Here is a 22,207-nt window from a genome sequence, read left to right as displayed (position 1 = left end):
AGATTTTTTCTATTTATATATGATGATTGGGCCTTAAAAGTTACTGGTTCTTTACCCACAATGAAGGTAACATTTATGGTTTGTCTAAAATCTGGAGTTTACAAAGCCCTTTCATAATGGCCTCTCATCTAATTCTCAGATCTGTCCCCTGCTAACTCACAGCATTAGTCATGGCCAAGAATATTATTCTCATCTTACAGATGGAAGACTGAGGCTGAGAATAACTGCTGCAAGTCCTGAACGGAAGAAAAACCACATCTCCTTATAACTCACAACTTGCATTAACTCAAACTTTATCATTGCTTAATAGATACTGAGCAAAGAGAGAAAAAATGGTCAGCCGAATCTAGAAGAATTGATCAGCATGCATTGAAGAGTTATCTACTGTAAAACAGGGAATTTCACTTATGCCCATTTGGAATTCATGGTTTGTTGGAAAAATTAGGCAGTTACACTTGCACATTAAGAGAAATAAGGTGGTAGATAAGAAAGGAATAGTTATATAATATGTATACTAAATGCTGCAGGAATATGATAAGGAAGATTTATATGGTAGAATAGTAGATTTCAAACACACTAACAAGGTAGAACATTTGTAGTTATGGTTTTCACCATGAAATGCAGATATATTTAATTTTATCATTTAATACGTGACATGCAGGTATGTTTAATTTTATCATGTGAATGAGAAAAACATATGCCAGGAGACAACACTGCATGTATACATGCAATACAAATACACAGGCATGAGCTCATATGTCAACAAAAAGTGGGAATTGTTGAAAAATCCATGGTAGGTGATAACCTATTTCTGATTTACAGAACAGAAAGAACTAGAAGTTTTACCTCTCTGAGGTAAAAAGACAAAAGTCTAGACATAGTGAAGATAAGAGAAAAACTGTCTAGTGTACTCTGGACATTTTCCACTGTGCACTCTTGATTACCAGACGTGTTAAATCAACTGAAGAGTGAGAAGCTTTCAGTGATATTATAAAAAGAATCCCTCTTCAACTCTACTCCTCCACATATAATAAAAATTCCACTTATCTCAATAGAAACATCTTATCTGCCTGTAAGTATTTTCTGAATGCCTCGAGAGCCTGAATGTCTGAGATCAAAGTCCTTCTCTATCATTCATGGCTGTGCAACCTTGGGCACAACTTCTCTGACCTCAGTTTCATAGAGTTGATAATGAGTTTTAATTTACTTAGTATTTGCAGAATTATGAAGTACTTGGAAAGTGGTCAGCACTCAGAAATGCCAGCAACTGTTTTCATTATTACTTTCTTCCAACATCGGGTACTATTACCCCATGTTCTGGTAATTATCTTTACAAAATGCAAATTTGCTGTCATTATCACTGAACAAAGACCAAACATCCTAATCTGGCCTATGAGGGTCTATAAGGCCTCCACCCCTCATCTTTTCTGCAGCCTAATTTGTAAGCTCTAGCTTCAGCAGAAGCAGGGTTCCATCGACTTGACAGGATAAAAATCAAAATATTATAAGCTAGGATTAACAGAAGGATGAGTTTGGCTTTCTAATGAAATAACAATATACAAAAATGCATTAGGTATTTAACACACATTATCTCATTTATTCTAACAACAACTCTGTAGACAGTAGTATCATTTTAACTGCATTTGACAGCTGAGAAAACTGAGGCTCAGAGAGGTTAGGTTGTACATCTGCTGTTCCAGAACCAAGAAGTAGCAGAACAAGCCTATAAGACAATTGTACCTGAGCTCCTTCTCAGCACACTCCCATCGAGTGCCAGGTACTACGCTAAGTGTTCACAATAATGTATTAATGCAATTTATACATTATTATCTCCGCTTTATACATGAGAAACTGATACACAAAGAGATCATGTGTTTTGGGTCCCTTGGTCCCAAACCTAGCAAAGCAGTTAAATTAAGATTTGAACTCAGGTCTGTCAAAATGTAAAGAAAGGATTCTTTACTATTTAATGCAAATGTACCCTTTATACTTAAATGGTTCTTTAAATGTATTAGGTGTACCATGATACATTAAAATGAATCCTTAAAAATGATACATTTTAAATGATTTACAGCATTGTTGTCCTGTACTTTAAAATGATACATTAACTTAGCCCGATGCTACCTGGAAGAACTTAACGGCTCACAGTTAGAGATAAATTCCACTTCTAATGTATGTTTATTATTTTAAAATATTTAATTCTGCTACAGAAGATATGAGAACAAATGGGAAGGATGAACCCACAGTTTGCATTAAATATAGATAAGAGATGAGTTAGTAGACCACATGTGTGTTAAACACAGGTACTAAAGACACATGAGGCAACTGGGCTCTAAACATTCATGATATACTAAATAAACAAGAGCCATGAATAATCCCTGATACACAGGAAGTTCTTAATATTTTTGAGAGCATCATCAGCCAGTAACTGATGGAACTCCTTCCCACGTGTCCTTTTCCCAAGGGCCATAAATAAAACCCAGAACTTCTCTACAGGCTAATTCGGAAGCTACCACTGTGGCCAGTGTACTTGCCCCTCCATCTCTATGAGGGAGTAAATATGTGCCACTGGCCCAGGGCACCAGATTCTGTCTGTAGTTCCCCTTCCTGCCACCTTATCCCTGGTCCTCATAACCACACCATCCGCAGGGAAAGCTGATGTGGCAGAGAGAGAGGAAGTATGAATGCTGTCTATCCTAGGAATCAGGTAGTGTGGTTCTTCAACCTGCTTGCACTAAATCCTAAGTGGATTCTCTTACCCATCTCTTTCCACTTGCTTCTCACACTACATTTTAAATTTATTTCATAATCTATGGAGGTCAGGCACCTGCATCTAGTCTGTGAGTGTTTCTGCTCCATGACCTCTGGAATAGACAGCTTGCTGGTAATGTGTTGGAAGCTACCATTGCATCAAGGTAATTTTCTTTGTGGCATCCCTAAAGAGCAATGGCATCAAGAACAGTAGTGAGTGTGAATTCTGAGCAGGAAGCCTGAGTCTTGAGAACATCTGAGGTTCTCTCTTTCCTCTTCCTTTTCACTCACCTCGCATCAGCCAGGGTTGCCCGTGCCACAGCCCATGCTGCAACAAACGCTGCTGGAAACCCTGCAATCAGAAAATGATTCAGAGACTAGATTTATTTTAAGATTAAGGGATTTTTTTCCTCAAATTCACCATACATAGGAATATACTACTAGCAGTTCAGAGAGAAAAATAGACATGAAAATTTCTGATATGTGAACAAGAAAAGTCCACTTAATTTTCAATTGTGTCAGTTTGAGAAATTATCAAGAATATTAATGTTATTTGTTCCTCTAGTCTAAAGATAAAAACTGGCCTAATTTTTATTTGAGGGGTGTAGGGAAAAGCCATTTGGAGAAGAGTGAAGTTCCTAGGGTCAGAAGTAGGCAATGGTTAGCGCATTGACTTTGACTCTTGTCACACTGACCATCATATGTTCTCAAGGACTGAAGCAACAACAGAGACTCCTGAGAAGCTGAGGGATGCTGTTGTTTTAAAAACTTAGAACTTTTTCATCCTAAAAGTAGAAGGCCTACAGAGGCAAGTTATAAAAATCAGGAAGCTTTAACCAGTTTAGTCTCTTCTTTTAGTTCATATTGGCACAAGATAGAAGCATTTTCATGCATTAATTAAAAGGAATGCATTTTCATGCATTCCTTTACAGTCTTCTAATCGAGATATTTGTCCTTCATAAGTGCTAAACACCTTCTGGGCTTGCAACATCAAATCCATTATACCAACTTTCTTTTGCCCCCCAGTAAAAGTTCACTGTCCAGCTCACGTTGTAGTTTAAACTCTGACATCACACACATGCAAAATCATGAACCATAACTTTTATGGAACACTGCAGTAGGGGACTGAAAGATTTAAGAGATGACTTTTCTTATGTGGCCTTTATGAAAGAGGTTTAAATAAAGGATATACAGAAACCATAAGGAAAACATTTTAGAATCTAGGAAGCACCTTACAAAAGGGGAAAACAAAATTTTGGTCTAGCCAAGAACATTTTTTATCACGCATACTTTTAAATTCTTTACCTTTAAAAAACGCATTTGTAATTTTTTAGATATTCTTTCTTAGCAACAAAGTGAACAAAGAAATAGGCTTAGAAAAAGAAAATTTTCAGAAAAAGATGAAAATAATGATATGCACAATCATGTCTTTGGTCTCCTTGGTGACCATCTAACTTAAGTTCAGCCTGACTATATTTCTACTGAATTTTATGATTCTGTATTCCCATTTTATTTCTTGTTTCTACAGTATTCTTTTCTTAATCTGCTCAAATTCTGTGTTCTAGGAATTTTTTGTCAAAATAGATCTACCTAATTCTGGTTATTTCTTAGGTTCAGTTTGCATATTCTATCTATCTATCTGTCTATCTATATATCTATCTATCTATCACATTTCTCCATTAGTCATTTATTAAGTGTCTACTTATGTATCAAAGATTGTTCTAAATCATAAAAATAATGAACAAATAAACAATATCCCTGTTTTCTAAAACTTATATTCTGGTGAAGCAGTCAAAATTAACAAAGCAACTTCAGTTGGTGCTATGAAGAATAAATAAAAGTGATACTGTGTAATGGGGAGGGGACAGCGGCTTCTGGTAGGATGCTTAGATATAAATCCACCATACAGCCTGGCATAGATCCTACCATATGGCCTGACATACATCCCTCAGCTGTTCTGTCTTAGTTATCTTCAAAAAGTGTCTGCCTGTCTTTCATCAATTTTCACATTTCATCATTCTTATATCTGCATCTTCTGCTTCCTTTATAGTCTCCTAATCAGGCACTTCCCGAATGCTGTTCTATACAATAGTTCCTAGTGGTGCTTGAGTTGGCATTATGTTTTAGATGATAATTATAACAAATATCATACATAGGCACCATGTCTTTATGGAATTGGCTTTTCTCATCTTCTTAGAGAATCTTATGCGTAACACTAGCATAAAGACTATCATGGAAGAATAAAGAACAGAAAACCACTTTGGGATCCTTTAAGGGTTTTTGATCACCAGTCTTAATATGACATTGTTACATAATCTAGAACACAGAAATAAAGGCAAAAATACTTGACATGTAAATGTTATTTTAAATTTAAATGTTAAATTAAGTAAATTTAATATACATTTAAATGTTATCCAATATGTGCATTTACTGAAAGTTTAGTTATTTTTCTTTTTTTTTTTTTTTTGAAACAGAGTCTTGCTCTGTTACCCAGGCTGCAGTGCAGTGGCACGATCTTGGCTCACTGCAAGCTGTGCCTCCCAGGTTCAAGCCATTCTCCTGCCTCAGCCGCCCCAGTAGCTGGGACTACAGGCACCCACTGCCACGCCCTGCGAATTTTTTTGTAGTTTTAGTAGAGACGGGGTTTCGCCGTGTTAGCCAAGATGGTCTCGATCTCCTGACCTCGTGATCCGCCTGCTTCAGCATCCCAAAGTGGAGTTATTTTCATAAGACATGTCAATACAATATAAATAAGTTTTGTGAAGACAAAACTTTAACTTTAAAATAACTATAAATTTAAAATGTTGAATATGATACATATGATCACAACAAGAAAACAAACAAACAAAATAACTTGAAGGGTCAGAGTGCATGCATCTTGTGTGGGAGACTTTAACACATGTCTCTGTGTTTAAACACTTACTGCCAAGTGGATGATCAAAAAATGTTTGCTGGATTAAAATATTTTATAAAAGGAATAAAATGGGAGTGTGGGACCATCTCCTGATTATTTTCATGGAACACATTATGTGAAAATATTCTATGTAAGATGGTATTACTAGGATAGGTGCTGTTATATGATGATATGTACATACTGGTGTTTCATCTGACAGTTGAAAATTAAGGATGGCTGTTAATATAGAAGTAAATTATCATATTTAGTAACAATAAAAAAAAGACTTACCTTTTACATACAGAATTAAAATAGAGGAAAATGTGTAGTTGAAATAAAATGGAAGTAAGAATAAAGCACCTTATTTATGGGAAAACTGAGACAAGGATGGGGAAAATTAACAATGTGCTTGGTTGAAAGAAAAGGAACAGTTATCACTAGTATTCACCTTTACTTCTCTATATATCTTGTTTCATAATAAAAAAATGTAAAAACAGTCCTTTTAAATATTTGCCCTTAATTTAGTAAAGGTCAGATATGACACCTATTCTTCTCCAGCTTGTCATTTCCTTTCCTTCCAATTTATTTTTATGAATCATCACGATCAGATTGAGCATGGTTGCTCACACCTGTAATCCCAGCACTTTGAGAGGCCAAGGCAGGAGGATTGCTTGAGGCCAGGGGTTCAAGACCAGCCTGGACAACATAATAAGGCCGCATCTCTAACAAATAATAAGAAATAAAATAATAAAACATTTAAAAAGGAAAGGATCATCACAATCAATATAAGTGTAGCTCCACACATCACTACAATGTGACTAACAGTATTTATTAAAGTGTGAGCAATGATGAAGAAATTCGAAAAATAAAATATAACCTAAATAAACAAATGTCTACATTCATTATTGAATTTTCTATCAACACCTTTTCCAACTCCTAATAATTATGTGGGTACACAGATATAATTTTGATTTGAAGGAAGGCAAACTATCACAAACTGTCAAGAAAATTTCCAAAGGATCCTAAAAAAGCAAAATATTATCTTTTTTATTTTTATAACTGCTAGTCAAAGATAAGAAAGAGCCTTAAAACAGATGAGCTGTCTACAAAAATACAATTTTAAATGTGATGATTATTTCATAATAAATAAGTATAACAGTAAATTGATTTTCTTTGTCTTCTTAAAGGTTATTAATTAGCTAGCAGAAAGTTCAGCATTCTTTACTTCACATTTCAATTGTTAAGAAAAAAAATTAAGGCAAAATAGGCAAGGGCATATTCTTATTTTGGAGAGGAAAAAAACCTTCAAATTTAGTTATGAGCTACTTAGTGAATTTTTTTCCTATGCTGAGCATGTAAATATTAAAATAGCAATTGAGATCTGCAGCTGTTAATCTCCAACCTCTTCTCAATTTTAACCACATATGAGTTTTAATTTCTCTTAATTTTTAACAAGCAAACAATTTCTTCTCTCTATGTTATGTTGAGTCAGTGCCTAATCCGGTAATCCCCTTGTACTGCTAAATCATTTTTGGAATGAGAACTGAATACTTTTTTAATTACTTATGCCAAAAGTAATTTGAATAATTTCCTTCTAAAACACATAGTAAGTCCACATCATTAGTTTGGAATTTGTATTTGTTAAATACAGTCAGGATGGTCCTACAAATTCATTTCTGGCACTCTCATCATATGACCTAGAAATACAAACCAAAAATATATCATTGTAGCTTAGAAATTCAAAAATAAAAATTTTTAAGATAAAATTATTGATAAAGCAGAACACTGATATTTAGTTTTACATGTGTATGGCTTACAATGAGTTCTCTTACATTTCCTCCAAAGAATCCTCTCAAGAATCTGGTCTAAGGACACTAAACACAAATAACTTTAAAAGTTCGTCACCACTGGGAGAATTATAGACTTGATCTTAATTATTTTTGTCTAAGAATAGAACAATAAAAGAAAGGGAGATAAAAATAAGAATGGGAGGGATTGTTTCAGGAAAATTGCTGTAGGGATGCTAACGATGGGCATGACAGAATGTTATCATATCCATCACCCAGTTTGAAAGGAATGGAGATATAAATGCCTTACCCCAGCCTATCAAGATGAAGCCCCATAGATATTTGGTGTCCGAAAAGAAAGCCACAAAGATGAGACTATGCAGGTAGAGACCTTCCACCAGGATCCAATAATAGTTTGTAGCCAGGAAGTAAATAAACATCACAACAGCCATCTTGCATCCGATCTATTACAAATAAAGCAGAATTGCATCATATTAGAACTCTTCGTTGTACTGGATGCCAAGATTAGACCACTAAAAAACAAGTCTTCAGTTTCTTTTTCAGGCTAATATGTCTCCTTTACACAGTAAAGTCAAAACTGTTGACAGGCCAAAACAGTTATTTTAATGCATCATTTTTCAAAACATGAACTTGATTCTATTCTTAAACTAAGTTTTTTCTTTAAGAAGTTACCCAAAAAAATCACCTTTTCTCAATTTTTTCACTTTATAAAAATAATACATGACCATCACAGAAAATTAGAAACACATAGAAAAGCATAAAGAAGAGAATGTTACCCATATTTCTAGCTTGAATTTATTTTATTTTGGTCTTTTTATGCAGCTGTTGCTGCAAAACAAGCTGCCCCCAAAGTTAGTGACTTAAACAGTAAATATTTAACATATAAATCTGTGGATGGGCTGGGTAGTTCATCTGATCTGGGCTAGGCTTGTCTCGGCTAGGCTCACTTATTAGAGGTCTGCTCTCAACTGGTACACTGTTGCTTCCACTTCCTTCTGTTGGAGAAAGCAAGTCACAGTGCCAGCCCAGAATCAGAATCAGCAGGGATTATAAAGTTACAGGGCAAAGGCACAGATCCAGACGGGGTATTAATTCACACCATCAAGACAATTAACCATACCTAATATCAGATGTATTGCTTCAGTGATCTAATTGAGTGAATCATTGGATCAATCTACTTACTACCACCAGGACATTCAAGAGCAGAATCAAGTAACATAAAATTTTATATTGGAACAAGTCATTGAGTATTTAATAAAGGGACTAAATATCATGGGCTTTTAAATTGCAAGCTTCTGGTTTTGCTGATGGATTTTTACTTTCGAAAGTGGTGAGGCCCATGACAGTTGCTGTGGTGCCTACACCAAATACCATTCCAATCTTGAGCATTTTGCAGTTTCCATTCCAGAATATTCTTGAGGAAAAAACCCAAGAACTTTTAATAAAATGATGATTGATTAGACATGAAAAGACAGAATTGAGGGAGAAAACATCACTATACAAATTGATAATCCATTTTAGTTAGTTCAGAGATAAGCAAAAGCAAGTTAACATGTTTAGTGGACTGTAAAATTGTACTTATTTGTAATGTTATACAAATTAGTAATGAGAGAAAATGGTGAAAACACTTACATATTGTGATTTGTCCACAGAAGGTGCTTCAATGGAATTTTGTGGGTCATCCTGCATTATTAGGGACTCCAGCTCCTTTACTCCTATGTGAGTGTGGACTACTCTGTCTTTGACAAAGATGCTTGTAGCTCTCAGCATGAAAGACACAAATAAGTGCATGTGGATATAGTTCCTAGTGCAATGCAATCGTCTATGGAGAGAAATAGTCAGTATTTAAATATGGATAAAATTTAAAATGGGGGAAAATACCCACGGTGACTGCTGCCACCACCAGCCAGCCTGCTCCCCTCCAGCAGGGACTGGTTCAAGACTCCAAACAAATTCCAAAATCTGCAGATACTCAAGTCCTTTATATGATATACTGCAGTATTTGCATATAACCTATGCACATCATCTTGTTACTTTAAATCATCTCTAGATTAGTTACAATACCAAATACAATGTGAATGCTGCGTAAGTAGATGTTATACTGTGTTGTTTAGAGAAAAATGACCCCAAAATAGGTACGTAAATGTTCAGGATAAACACAACCAAACTTTTTTTTTTTTTCTGAGTATTTTCCATCCATAGTCTGTTGAATCTGGGGATGTGAAATCCCGGTATATGAAGGGCCAACTGAATTGGTGCTCAAAATTTTGTAATGATTCAGATTAAGTGGAATGGAATTGGACACATGTTAAAGTGTATAAAAAATAACCCATAACAAAAACAATAAATATTGTTTCTTTATGTGCTGATATCCAATAATTTGGGGGATTATTTAAGATGAATTTTTGTCCAATAGCACCAAAATCACTTGGGAACTCATTCAACTAGATGCTGTCTCACTTTGCAACAAATATACTGCAATACATACTTATTGGCTTAAAGGTTTCATACTACTTTGATGGTTTAAGTTTTTAAACAAAGAACCCTGAATTTGTCATGAAAAATTAATTGTCAAATAATATAACAACATTAGGCTGAATTCGAAAACTTGCGTTTGAGGAAAACATTTGGAAAATATTGTGAGACCACTATGTCTTCTCTGGATAGAAAAGAGAATGTGTCCCTTCACGGAGAAAGTGATGGGCATCACTCACCTGAAGTAACCAATGATGAGAATAGCCACAGCCAAGGAACCAAAAGAGATGGAGTAGCCAACCGTATACATTACATAGAGGCGTTCAAAGAATTCTTGCTGCAAGGGAAGAGATGCTCATGTATGATATAGGACTATTTTACCAATAAACTGGCAAAGAAATAGCATGTCATTTTTGGAATCTTATTTCTAATTCTCTTTGACTTTTTTGAGCTGTAATTAGAATGCAATAAAATGTAGATATCTGGAGTGAGCATTTTGATAGGTTTTGACAAACCAAGTTCATTTGTGCCCCTTGCTAGTCAAAAAAACACCCACCATCCACCCCCAGGAAACCACTGTTCAATATCTGTCACCACAAATTAGCTTTCTCTGTTCACATACTTCATACACTTCTTGGCTACTCTTAGACTTCATAGGATTACATGATACAGTATAAACTCTTTTGGTCAATATACTGTTTTTTATATTCATTGATATTGTTACCTGAATAAATGGTTCATTCCTTTTCAATTATTTCATTTTAAAATAATTATAGATTTAAAAGAAGTAGAAAATAGTGTAAGAAAAGTCCCAGGTTCCCTTCACCCAGTATTCTCCAAAGCTTACATCTTACATAATTTTACTAAAATATCAAAACCAGAAATTTAATATTGATGCAATGCACATATTTATAGTTGTATGTCATTTTATTATATGTACATCTTCATAACCATTACTGAAATCAAGTACAGAATGATTTCACCAGCACAAAGTTCTCCCTTGTTCTGACCCTTTATAGTGACACCTCCCCTTCTCCACTATCCCAAACACCTGGAAACCCTTGATCTGTTTTCTTTCTCTATAATTTTGTCATTTCATAAATGTCATATAAGTAGAATTATACAGTATGGGATCTTTTAAGATTGGACAATGGTGTAAAAATGTGATTGGACAAAAAGGATATAATCTAACACTAATAGACTGAATGGGGAAACCCAGCAAGGGTTTTCCATGTTTCAATCAGGCCAATCCAATGAAGTCTCCACAAAAGGGCCAAGAAAATGGGATATGAAGAGCTGCTAGACAGCTGAACTTACAGAGGCTTTCAGGAAGGTGAACAAGAACTCATCCATTTACCAGAAGGGTGATGCACCCCAACTCCGCCAGAACAGAAGCTCCTGCACTTCAGACTCTTCCAGACTTCACCCTATGTGTCTCTTCACCTAGCTGTTTATTTGTATCCTTTAAAATGCCCTTTATAATAATATATAGTAAATGTAACTCTTTCTCTGAGTTTTGTGAGCTGCTCTAGCAAATTAATCAAGCCTAAAGAGGGGTTTGTGGGAACCCCAACTTGAAGGTCATTAGTCAGAACTTCCAGGGGCCTGGTCTTGCAATTGGCTGCTGCCTTGAGCTTAGTGAGAACTGTGCATCTCTAGGGGATTTCTCTCAGCTTCCCTGCCCTTCTCCTGGCCTGTGGGCTGCATCAGTCATGCAGTTAGTGAGGGCCCCATGTGCCTCAAGAGATGCCTCTCAGCTCTTCTGTCCTGATCCATGCCTTCAGCCAGCTGCTGCCTTTCATTCTGTGAGAGCCCTGTGCACATCTCAAGGAATTTCTCTGAGCCCTCTGCCTGCCCCAGCCTTTGGCATACTTTCCCCATGCACTCGTTTAAGACCTCACAGCAAAGAATTGCCTGGTGGATCATAGCTCACTAAGACTAGGGCTTACTCCTTGGGATTCTAAGCCTTTATGCCAGCCCTTGTCTGCTAAAAGTTGGTATAAAAGCTTGTCTCTTTTCTCTTTATCCCCTTCAATGGCCTGTTTTCTCCCCTTCTACTGTGGTCCTAGGGATACATGCAGCCATGGTTCTCTTCTCTCATAGGAAGGGCTTGCCCATTGCTGGAATTTAGTTCATTTAGATTTCTTGGTATCCTCAACTCATTTTTACAAATTATTAATTTTGCATATAACTCAACTTATTGTTGCAACTGCCTACAATCTGACTGGAAGCAGGAAGACTTTGCCTCTTGTTTCTTTTTAAAAAATATTATTTACTACTTATTATTTTCTCTTAATAAAATAGTAAAACTTTTCATAGAAAATATTTGAATAATGTGTAAAATATAAAAGAGAGGAGGAAAAAAATCTTACAAATTCTAACCAATCAGAAAGAAACACTGTTAGTACTTCATGTCCTTCACATATATCTTGAAGTTGTTGTTATTATTTTTAAGAGATGGCATCTCCCTATGTTGCCTAGGCTGATCTTGAACTCCTGCCCCAGCCTCCCAAGTAGCTGCAACTACAGACACAGGCCACCATGCCCAGCTAGTACTTCATGTATTTCATTTCATTCTATTTCTGTGAAGTATTGCCTATTATTTTAAGCATCTGCATTCTCCATTTATATACAAGTTTATTCCTGAATTTTTTGTGAGACAAAATAATTGCCCAAGGCTGCAAACTCTATATAACATTTATATGCATATATTTGAGCTCATTTAACCAGTTCTTCATTAGAAATGTAAACTCGTTGAAACATTTATTATAATAATTATTTGTTTGATGAACATTTTTTCCCATTCAGTTCCCCCATTCTAAATCCTTATGCTTGATTTTAGAAGTAAATTTATAAGATCAAAAAATATGATTCCTTTGAAGTTTTTAAATATATACTGCTAAATTGCTTTCCAAAAGTAAATCCAGCCATTGGATAGGAGATGTATTATATGGTAGTTTCTACGGTATGCTACTGTTTTAAATACCACACTCTAAAAAATTTAATAATCTTGTCACTTATTATTAGAATTCCTTCCCTTTTTTTTAACTAAAATAATTATCTTATTTTGCCATGCCAACTATATGAAAATGTAGAGAAAAAAAAATAGTGCTCAAAAATATCTTAGTCTTGTTTTCCTGACAAAAATGTGGCATTTATTCTAAATGTACACTTTTTTAGTTTTTTGCTTTTCCTTCTTTATAAAAAAATTTTATTAGCTATTAATAATTTATATCTCATAAATAAGTAACATCATTTTGCCCTACAGTGCGTCAAAACTTCAGGAGATATCTAGTGTTCTTATTAGACATATTTTGTTTTCTTGGGTTTTCCCAAATTATTACTTAAAGGTTACAAACAATAGAAAACATTCTTTGTGTTTTTAATTAAGGAGATTAAATTATACTAACACAATTCTTCAAATTTTCTATTAACTTTTAAATTATTTTACATAAACTAGTACATATATTGAGTACATCAACCATCTTTAGTTATTTTTATTCTTAAAATACACAGCAATCACAGAAAATGGTTTTAAGATTAGAGTTCAGTATAAATAAAACCATGATTTAATTTAATGGCCATTAACAGCTCTGAAAGGTTTGCATTTTTCATCATGTAATGCAAAAATAAAGATAATCACAGAGTACACTAAGTATCAGTGAATGTTTATTTCTATCAATGAGACTGAAATTATTTTGAAGCATTTTAGCTTAACTGAATGTTGACATTAGTTCCATTGTAGAGTACCTAACAATCTCCTCATATTGACTTATTTTATCTAAGAAGCTTTTCAACAATTAAACAGATAACTGAAAGTCTTTCAGCCAATTCCTAAAGAACTCATTAAGGTAGAAAGTTAAGACAGGAAGTTCTATTAATGTAAAATCAAACAAAGAAACCTTCAACTCACTACTTCTCTTGCTGCTGTTCTGCCTCCCTACCTCCCCAAAACATCACCAGACATAAAGAAATATGTCAAAAATTTGAAGAGTTTTTGTATGATGGACTATTCTCAGGGTTTTCATAAGGATCATTTATACACTAATTTATCACATTAACTCTTAGCATCATATGCATATATCATCATGCATTTTTACTCACGAGGTCTAAGTGGTATAAATTTAAACACGACTTTTAAACCAACTTTTATAACTTAAAAGTAACTCTCTAAAATATCCCAAAGTTTACCTATGATTTCTATATTGGAAACAGCCCTGATGTGAAATTAGGACGTAAGGGCTCTACTTTAAACCCTGTTGTCACCGAGCTATGTCACTTTGACTAACACCTAATCTCTGGTTCTCAGTTGACTCACATCTTTGAAATTAATATATTGTGCTGGAAGAATTATATGACGCCCCTTGCTCCCCTTTAATCCTACAACTCTAATCTTTTATATGCTAATGAAATCATCTATTGGTAAATCTTATGAGGTGGAAAATACACCTCTAAAATGCAAAGGTCCTTCTGGAACATACAGATGAGATGTAGCCATTCATACGTAACTAAGAAGAAATCATGAATCATGTTACTAACTACCTACTGGGATTTTTATTCATAATACAGCATAATGTAATGCAATGTAAACAATGTAATGTAACATAATAAACATAATACACACACAGGTATAAGTATGGATGTATGTATCTCAGTCCGGTAGCTCTAGGCTATAGAAAATACCAGAATGATTGATATGCATCTGAAAGGATTGCAACATTGCTTTTATCTTTTATGATCCTTGTGTCGTGGAATAAGAGGGTTTTTATATATAATGGTTGGCAATTGAGAATTGCATTAAAACATTATTCTGCTTTCCCTTAGGAATTCACAAATAGAAAAATTCCATTACCTTTCCTATGCTGATATCTGGCTGCAGAAAGCGAAGGCAGTCTGAATAATTAGCCCATGTTTTATTTAAACTGTGCATAAAATCCCATGTTCCATTGGGGTTACAGTGTCGGAAAGCAACTCCTGTAAAGACATGAAAGATACTGAGATTGCTCAGTTCCCTTAGAATCTATTACCAAGAAAAAGGACAAGTAAATGTTTGTTTTAAATTAATCAATACATAAAAATTTACTACCTTTATGGTTGAAGTCATAAATATAAGGAGGGCATGGAACAGCCGATATTTTCCCCACTGTTCCTCTGGGCCAGCAAATGAGTCCATCCCATTCAGGGAAACAATTTCCTTCTAATGAGAAAAAAATTGAAGCAAATAAGCAAAGAAAAATGTAGTTGGAACCAGAGAACAAATGCATTCAAAATACAAAATTTTAGGTCATTGTCTGTAGCAAAATTAAAAAAAAAATTGGTAGTTTTTGAAACTAGATAGGATAGATATGATGCAAATGTCCCAAAATTCATCTGTGTGGCTTCATCAAAGGCCCATTCATAGGAACATTTGCTTTGCATACATCAAAAATACTCAAATCATTCCAGCATACTAGTTATGGTAGCTATAGCAATTAATTTATAAGAAACATTGGAAATCATTGTGAACTACTTCTGTGGTGAAGTTTTTCTGACCATCGTAGTTGTAGCTACATTTTTACACTAGATTCTTGAAAACTGTTTTTAAAGAACGTAACACCTAAAGCAGCACACTTCACTGGCAAGCCCCAAGACTCAGGTTTATCTTTTAACCAATACTTTTCCTTGAGTCTAACATTCATCTCAAACGACATTCTCATAAACTCCACTCTTCTCAAGATGAATCCAGAACTTCATCACTTCCCACAACATCCACTGCCACCACAATAGTCCAAGCCACTTCATCTCCAACCTGAATGAGTGCAACAGTCCAGGACTGGCCTTCCTGATGCCAACATTTCTTTCTGCAGGACAGTTCTCTGGGTGGCATTGAATGAACCCAATTCTCCCTGCCCCCTTTTCTTGTAGTTCTCAAGAATAACTGTAGAATGTGCTGGGAATGCAACATGCTGAGATAAGGGGTGAGGAACTGCCTAGAACAGTCCAGGCTCCATTGCAGGCCCTCCTAGAAACAGGATGTCTCCAGACATTAGCCCCGTGCACTGTGTGTTCCCTGAGGTATATAACCAGGGTTGGGCTGTTTTGTGGGGTCCCTCTGCTGTGGTGCACACAGGTCATGAGCAGTTGAGATTCCATCCAGCCCAGCCAGCTTTCCCAAACTGTGGAGCACCAGTTCCCAAGGACTCCTAGGCTTCTGTTGTTCTTTGCTGCCTACCTGTGAGTAATAAACCCGTTTCATATATCTCACGCGCTGGGAATTCTGCCTCACTGGACTCAGACAAGCTGGTAACTAGTGCACAGTAAACCTGCTTCACACTTTCTTTCCTTTATTTTTGACACAATAGCCCCAAATCTTCCAACAGCTCCCCATCTCAAAACATAAATTTCTATAAGGCCTGAAGTGCCCACAGAATCTGCCCTCTCACCCAGACACACTTATTCCCTTACCTCCTACATATTTGCACTCAAATGTCAACTTCTGAGTAAACACGCTTATCTAAAATTGCATCCCAAAATGTTCCTTATACCTTTTCCTGCAGTATTTTTCACCTGAGTTCTCATCACCTTCCAGTATTGGGTGTTATTGTATTATTATATTCCTAAGTCACAGGATTTAAGAAACCTGAGGGTAGAGATTTTTGCCTGTTTTGTCTCAAGCTTTAGCCACATTCCTGGAATGCACCTGGCACTTGGTGGAGGATTAACAAATATTCAGTGTCAATTCTCCGTGCTCTCACAGAACTCCTTTCGATTAGTGATGGCCTGAACTTCCAGGAAGACAACCTGTCAGCCAAATTATACCCCAGCTTCTCAAAAAGAGATACCTTCAATGACTGCTGTATTAGTTTTCTGTCACTACTGTAACAAATTACCACAAACTTCACAGCTTAAAATAACAGAAATGTGTTTTTTCACTATTTCTGTAGGTCAACAGTCTGCTGGGCTCAGCTGTTTCTCTCCTTGTAGACCTGTGAGGCCAAAATCAAGGGCTGGGCAGGGCTGCATTCCTCTCTGGAGGCTCTGAGGGAGTATCTCTCTCCTTGTTCATTTGGGTGGTTGGGAGAATTCAGCTCCTTGCAGACATAGAACCAAGGTCCCCATTTCCTTGCTGTCAGCTGTCAGCTGAGAGCTGTTCCCAACTTCCAGAAGCTGCTTGCTTTCCTTGGCTCATGGCCCCCTTCTTCCATCTTCAAAGTCAGCAAGGCAGGTTGAGTCCTTCTCACATTTTTAATCTCTCCTCCTCTCTCATTTTCTGCTTCAACTCTGATTCTTTTGCCTTCCTCTTCCACTTTAAGGAGCCCATATGGTCACATGGAACCCACCCAGATAACCCAAAATAAGCTCCCTCACGTTAAGGTCCAGAACCTTAATTCCACCTGCAAAGTCCCTTCTGCCATGTGACACAGCATACACAGGCACAACAGCAGGTATTAGGGTAGAAGTTACTTGCCACCACAAGTACTACCCATTATAGCTCTCTCAATTTTTTAGTTACCAGTTACACTAACTGTGCTGAAGATTTTTGTTCTAGCTAATGTTCATGTTGTCAAGTTGTTTGCTCAGTTTTAAACAGTCAGCATAACAGAATCTTACAGAAACACTCATCTCTACAGAAAAAAAAAATCAGTTATGAACCCCAAATTAACTTTTTAGTGTCCACCATATCACACGGAAGCAAATATTTGATTTGCTTTGTGCATTGCCAAAGCAATAAGGAAAGAAAATGTCTTTCCAAAAACATTTTCTTGGAAAAAGTCTTGCTTTGCTCACATAATAAAAGCCTGAGCTTTACATATCACAGGCAAGGCAGGAGCCCACCCTACTGGCTCCTGCTTCTGGTGCACAGCTCCACCTGCCTCTCTTTCCACCATTATATGTTTTGTTGTTTGTATGTTTTTCATTTTCATTTATACAGAATGTAATGACTCCACCTTTCCCAACAACTTTGCACTCAACACTGTATCTTGATATCTTTCAATTTGCCTTTTTTCATTAATAAGTCACATGTCTTTATATATCTGGACTGCCCAGTCAGTATGTGCCCAGTATCTATTGTGTATTCTACATAAATTGGACCTGGACACACATTCTTATTTCTTGGCAACTAGCTATCCCTCCAAAATGTATGCTGCAATGTCATGTGCTATTTTCTAGCAAAAGCCAATGGCCAGTTTATTCTATAATTATATAATTTTAAAACTGCTATGAAAATTTTTTTTCCTCCTACTCTAAAAGGGACAGTTTTTCTCGTTTCCTACAAGATACCACCTCACACATGTACACACAAGGACATGCTGCCCAATTTTTAGAAAACCAACAGTCTCCCAAAATATTTCTGTGGATCATGCTTATTTTTGTGGTTTCTCTTTGACAAAGACAGTAGTGAATATTCACAAAAGGTTGAAAAAAATGAAGACACCATGAACCTCACATAGAAAATACAAATTTTTTTTTGAGACGGAATCTCACTCTGGAGTTAGTGGCATCATCTCAGCTCACTGCAACCTCTGCCTCCCGAGTTCAAGCAATTCTCCTGTCTCAGCCTCCCAAGTAGCTGGGACTACAGGCACCTGCCACCACGCCCAGCTGATTTTTGTATTTTTAGTAGAGATGGGGTTACACCATATTGGTCAAGCTGGTCTCGAACTCCTGACCTCAGGTGATCCACCCACCTCGGCCTCCCAAAGTGTTGGGATTACAGGCATGAGCCACTGCGCCCGCCCAAAAATAAAGATCTTAACTAGCATTCTCTCCTTGATCATCATTGCCATCCAATGTGAGTTAATACCTGCATTATTTGGCAAGGATCTAATTAATTGACTAATGGTTCCTAATCTCTCTTTATAAATTAGTACCATTAATTATAACTCTGTAATTATTTTTGTGTGCCAGGACAAACTAATTATGAGTGAAGTATGTCAAAACATGACATTTACACAGAACAATCTAAAATTTGGAGAATGTTTTTCTCTTTTCAAATAAAATGTGACCACACTTGAAATAATAATATTTTGGATCAATAATATTTTGGTCTTTGTTTTTTAAGTACTTGAATAGTTTTATAGCTGAATATTTGCATTTATATATCCTTTTCTCTCTTTCATAAACATTAGGAAAACTTTTATGTTCTTACATTCTTTTATTAAAAATCTTTCATAAATGAAACAGAAAATCATATACTCATAACCTAGAATTGGCAGCTGCTAATATTTTGCAATAGTTAATCTAATTTATTTTTTGCTACAGATTTTCAAAGTATAGACAGTCTGACAGCTCACTCCTAAATATTTTGATACGCATCTCTTAATTTTAGAAGAATATAAAAATTAAAATTCCTTAAATTAGCTAGAGAATTCAAAACGTCATTCTAGTGTTTTACAACTTTAAAGTAAAGCGCACTTGAGTCAATTTATATATAATTAGACATTTCAATTGAAAGGTAAACCAAAGTTTGACCACATTTAATTCTGTCTTATTTGCATAGAAAAAGATCTCCATGCAAATAAGGATCTTGAAAAAAGTGTTTTTTCTCTTTTAGTATTTATTCATCTACATGCTTCACATCATTTGCATCTTCACAAATTTTAGATGTGACCTAAGTTTACAACCAGTTAATTTATTCTTTTTTGTATAATTCATATGGTGTGTGACTGATGCACACTTGCTTATCTTGGCCCATCCTATTTCCTCTTTTGAAATGTCTTTGTGATGGCTAATATTAGGGTCGACTTGATTGGATTGAAAGATGCCTAGATAGGTGGTAAAGTATTGTTTCCGGTTGTGTCTGTGAGGGTGTTGCCAGAGGAGACTCACATTTCAGTTAGTGGACTGGGAGAGAAAGACCCACCCTTAATGAAGGTGGGCACTCTCGGTTGGCTAGAACAAAGCAGGGGAAAGAAGGTGGGATAAGCTGGCTTGCTGAGTTTTCATCTTTCCCCTGTGCTAGATGCTTCCATCCATTTCTCCTGTCCTTGGACATCAGACTCCAGGTTCTTAGGCCTTTGGACTCTTGGACTTACATCAGTGGTTTGCTGGGGGCTCTCAGGTCTTTGGACATGGGCTGAAGGCTTCCCTGTTTTTGAGGCTCTTGAACTTAATTGAGCCACTATTGTCTTCTTTCTTCCCCAGCTTGCAGACGGCCTATTCGCCCTGTGATCATGTGAGCTAATTCTTTCTAATAAACTCCCTTTCATATATATGAATATCCTATTAGTTCTGTACCTCTGGAGAACTTTGACTAATACAGTCTTACTTTCCCCTCATCACATCTTCTTTACTTTTAACTACTTCTTTACTTTTAAGATGAGATCATTATTCTTCCAGGAAGCCTTCCTTGATTAAGATTCATCTTCAGTGGTTCTACAGTTGTTAAAATACCTTAGTTCCTAAAATTATACACCATTCTGAAAGATGCCTGCCTTCCCTATTAAACCATTAACCCCACAGAGAAAAGACAGAATCTTATTCATACTTTTCAGAGCTTACAACAGAAGTAAAACACTCTGGGCATATAATAATATTTGTTGAACTGTTAAAGGGACACTGACGATGATAATGTTGGCCTAGGTGATCTCTGAAATATCTTCTAGCTCAACAGTTTATAAGATTTCATAGAAAACAGCTTACTCAGCCATCATAGATAATAATGCTTTCAAATTTTTTCATGACGATGTATCTCCTTGTTAGATTTCCATATCTAAGATATTAGGATCAGCATTCTTTAGAAGTTGCATGAGTGATTCCCTTTTCAGACACTACTAGACTAGTCATTCAGAAAGCTTCCTTTTAGTACAAGATATCTACAAAGGCTATATTAATGCAAAAGCCTTCTTTCTTTAAATATGGCTTAACTGCCTATAAAGTAAAGGAATAGATTGTAGGCCAGAAATATAGGAGCAGCAAGCTCTGCATTTGGGGTTTACTTTAGAGGCTTCTACTAACCTGTTTACTTAGAGTTTTGGTGGTGTTCAGGTAACAAAAGAAGAGCCTGAGGCCTGACGGGGTGAAGAAATTGAACAGGAGACCCCTCTAGAAAGTCAGTATCCTCAAAAGATGACACTTCTCCCACTAAGTGGGTGGACAAGAAATAAAACCATCCTTCAGAAAGAGATTGGTTTGTGTCATTCTTGGCTACATTTGGAGTTGGAATAGAAAACAGTGGGGGCAGGGGGAATTCTTCTCTATACATTTCTAACCACAAGCCCATATTCATGTGTGATCTAAATTTAGTTTAAAATGGACTTAGGTCAATAATTCATCTAGGCACCTTGCAGGTGCAAACACAAATTTTCTCTAAAGAAATGCACTTTAAACAAGAACCTCATGAGTTACTAATCACAAATCATTAGACACACAAGGAAACAAGCTACCATGTGTGGTAGTCAGCATTGATCAGCAAAGTCTATAGATATTACAATTATCATATGCAGCATATAAAGCATGTCTAGGAAAAAAAGAAGAGATTTGAAACAATATTGAAGGAGCAAGAGACTATCAAAATTGAATATGAAGACTTCAGAAAATAAAAATATAATCAAAATTTATTAATGGATGGATTGAATGGTTGTTAGACAAAGCTGAACAAAGAGCTGGCAAACTGGAAAATATATTTGAAGAAATTACTAAAACAGCAGTAAAGAAACAAAGAAAAGGAAAATACATAAGACATTGACACACAAAGGGTAGTATGAGGAGGTCCTATATTCGTCTTCTTAAAGTTCCAGAGGGAGATAAAAGAGAAAATAAAGGAGAGCAAAATTTTAGAGGCAAAATAACTAAAACATTCCCATCACTGAATAAAGATACAGATACTCAGATTCAGGAAATCCAGTGAATCTATACCTAGAAACAGAGTGAAACTGCAGAATATCAATGTTAAAGATTTCTTAAAAAGAGCCAGACAGAAAAAGCTAATCACCAACAAAGGCTGAGAATTGATTTGTCAGTAATAACAATGGAAGCAACAAAAAAAAAAAAAGTATCTTAAAAGCAAATAATTTTTAACCAAGGATCATATGTCCAGAAAAACTATCTTTCAAGGTTGACATTGAAATAAAGACATTTTCCAACAGACAAAAACTGAGATCACTGTAAACATATTCTAACATAAAGATTCAAAAATAAATAAATAAAGGATATTTTATTCAAAGAAGAAAAATTATAAGACAAAATTAAGGCAGAGCTAAAAAGCATATAATTTGGAAGCAAAGTATCTCAAACTGTATACATTATTTGGAAAAAGGAAGCGAATGATAAACTTTAAACTTTCTGAAATTAAATATGT

General features: G+C 35.7%; 1 protein-coding gene across 1 annotated transcript in view; it reads right to left on the bottom strand.

Annotated features, from left to right (window-relative positions):
• The window catches only part of PTH2R (parathyroid hormone 2 receptor), an 86,530-nt gene that overhangs the window by 40,484 nt on the left and 23,839 nt on the right, over positions 1–22,207 (bottom strand). The window contains exons 3-8 of the mRNA XM_001108598.4: positions 15,014–15,124; positions 14,780–14,901; positions 10,167–10,264; positions 9,085–9,274; positions 7,742–7,895; positions 3,043–3,103 (exon numbers count right to left, since the gene is read on the bottom strand). Of these exons, the coding sequence (XP_001108598.1) occupies positions 3,043–3,103; positions 7,742–7,895; positions 9,085–9,274; positions 10,167–10,264; positions 14,780–14,901; positions 15,014–15,124 (736 nt within the window). The remainder of the gene's footprint in view (positions 1–3,042; positions 3,104–7,741; positions 7,896–9,084; positions 9,275–10,166; positions 10,265–14,779; positions 14,902–15,013; positions 15,125–22,207) is intronic.

The sequence above is a fragment of the Macaca mulatta genome, chromosome 12 (assembly GCF_049350105.2).
Source record: "Macaca mulatta isolate MMU2019108-1 chromosome 12, T2T-MMU8v2.0, whole genome shotgun sequence".
In the NCBI taxonomy this organism is placed as follows: Eukaryota; Metazoa; Chordata; class Mammalia; order Primates; family Cercopithecidae; genus Macaca; species Macaca mulatta.
The sequence above is the reverse complement of the archived record's forward strand: the minus strand, read 5'-3'. Positions and strand labels throughout refer to the sequence as shown.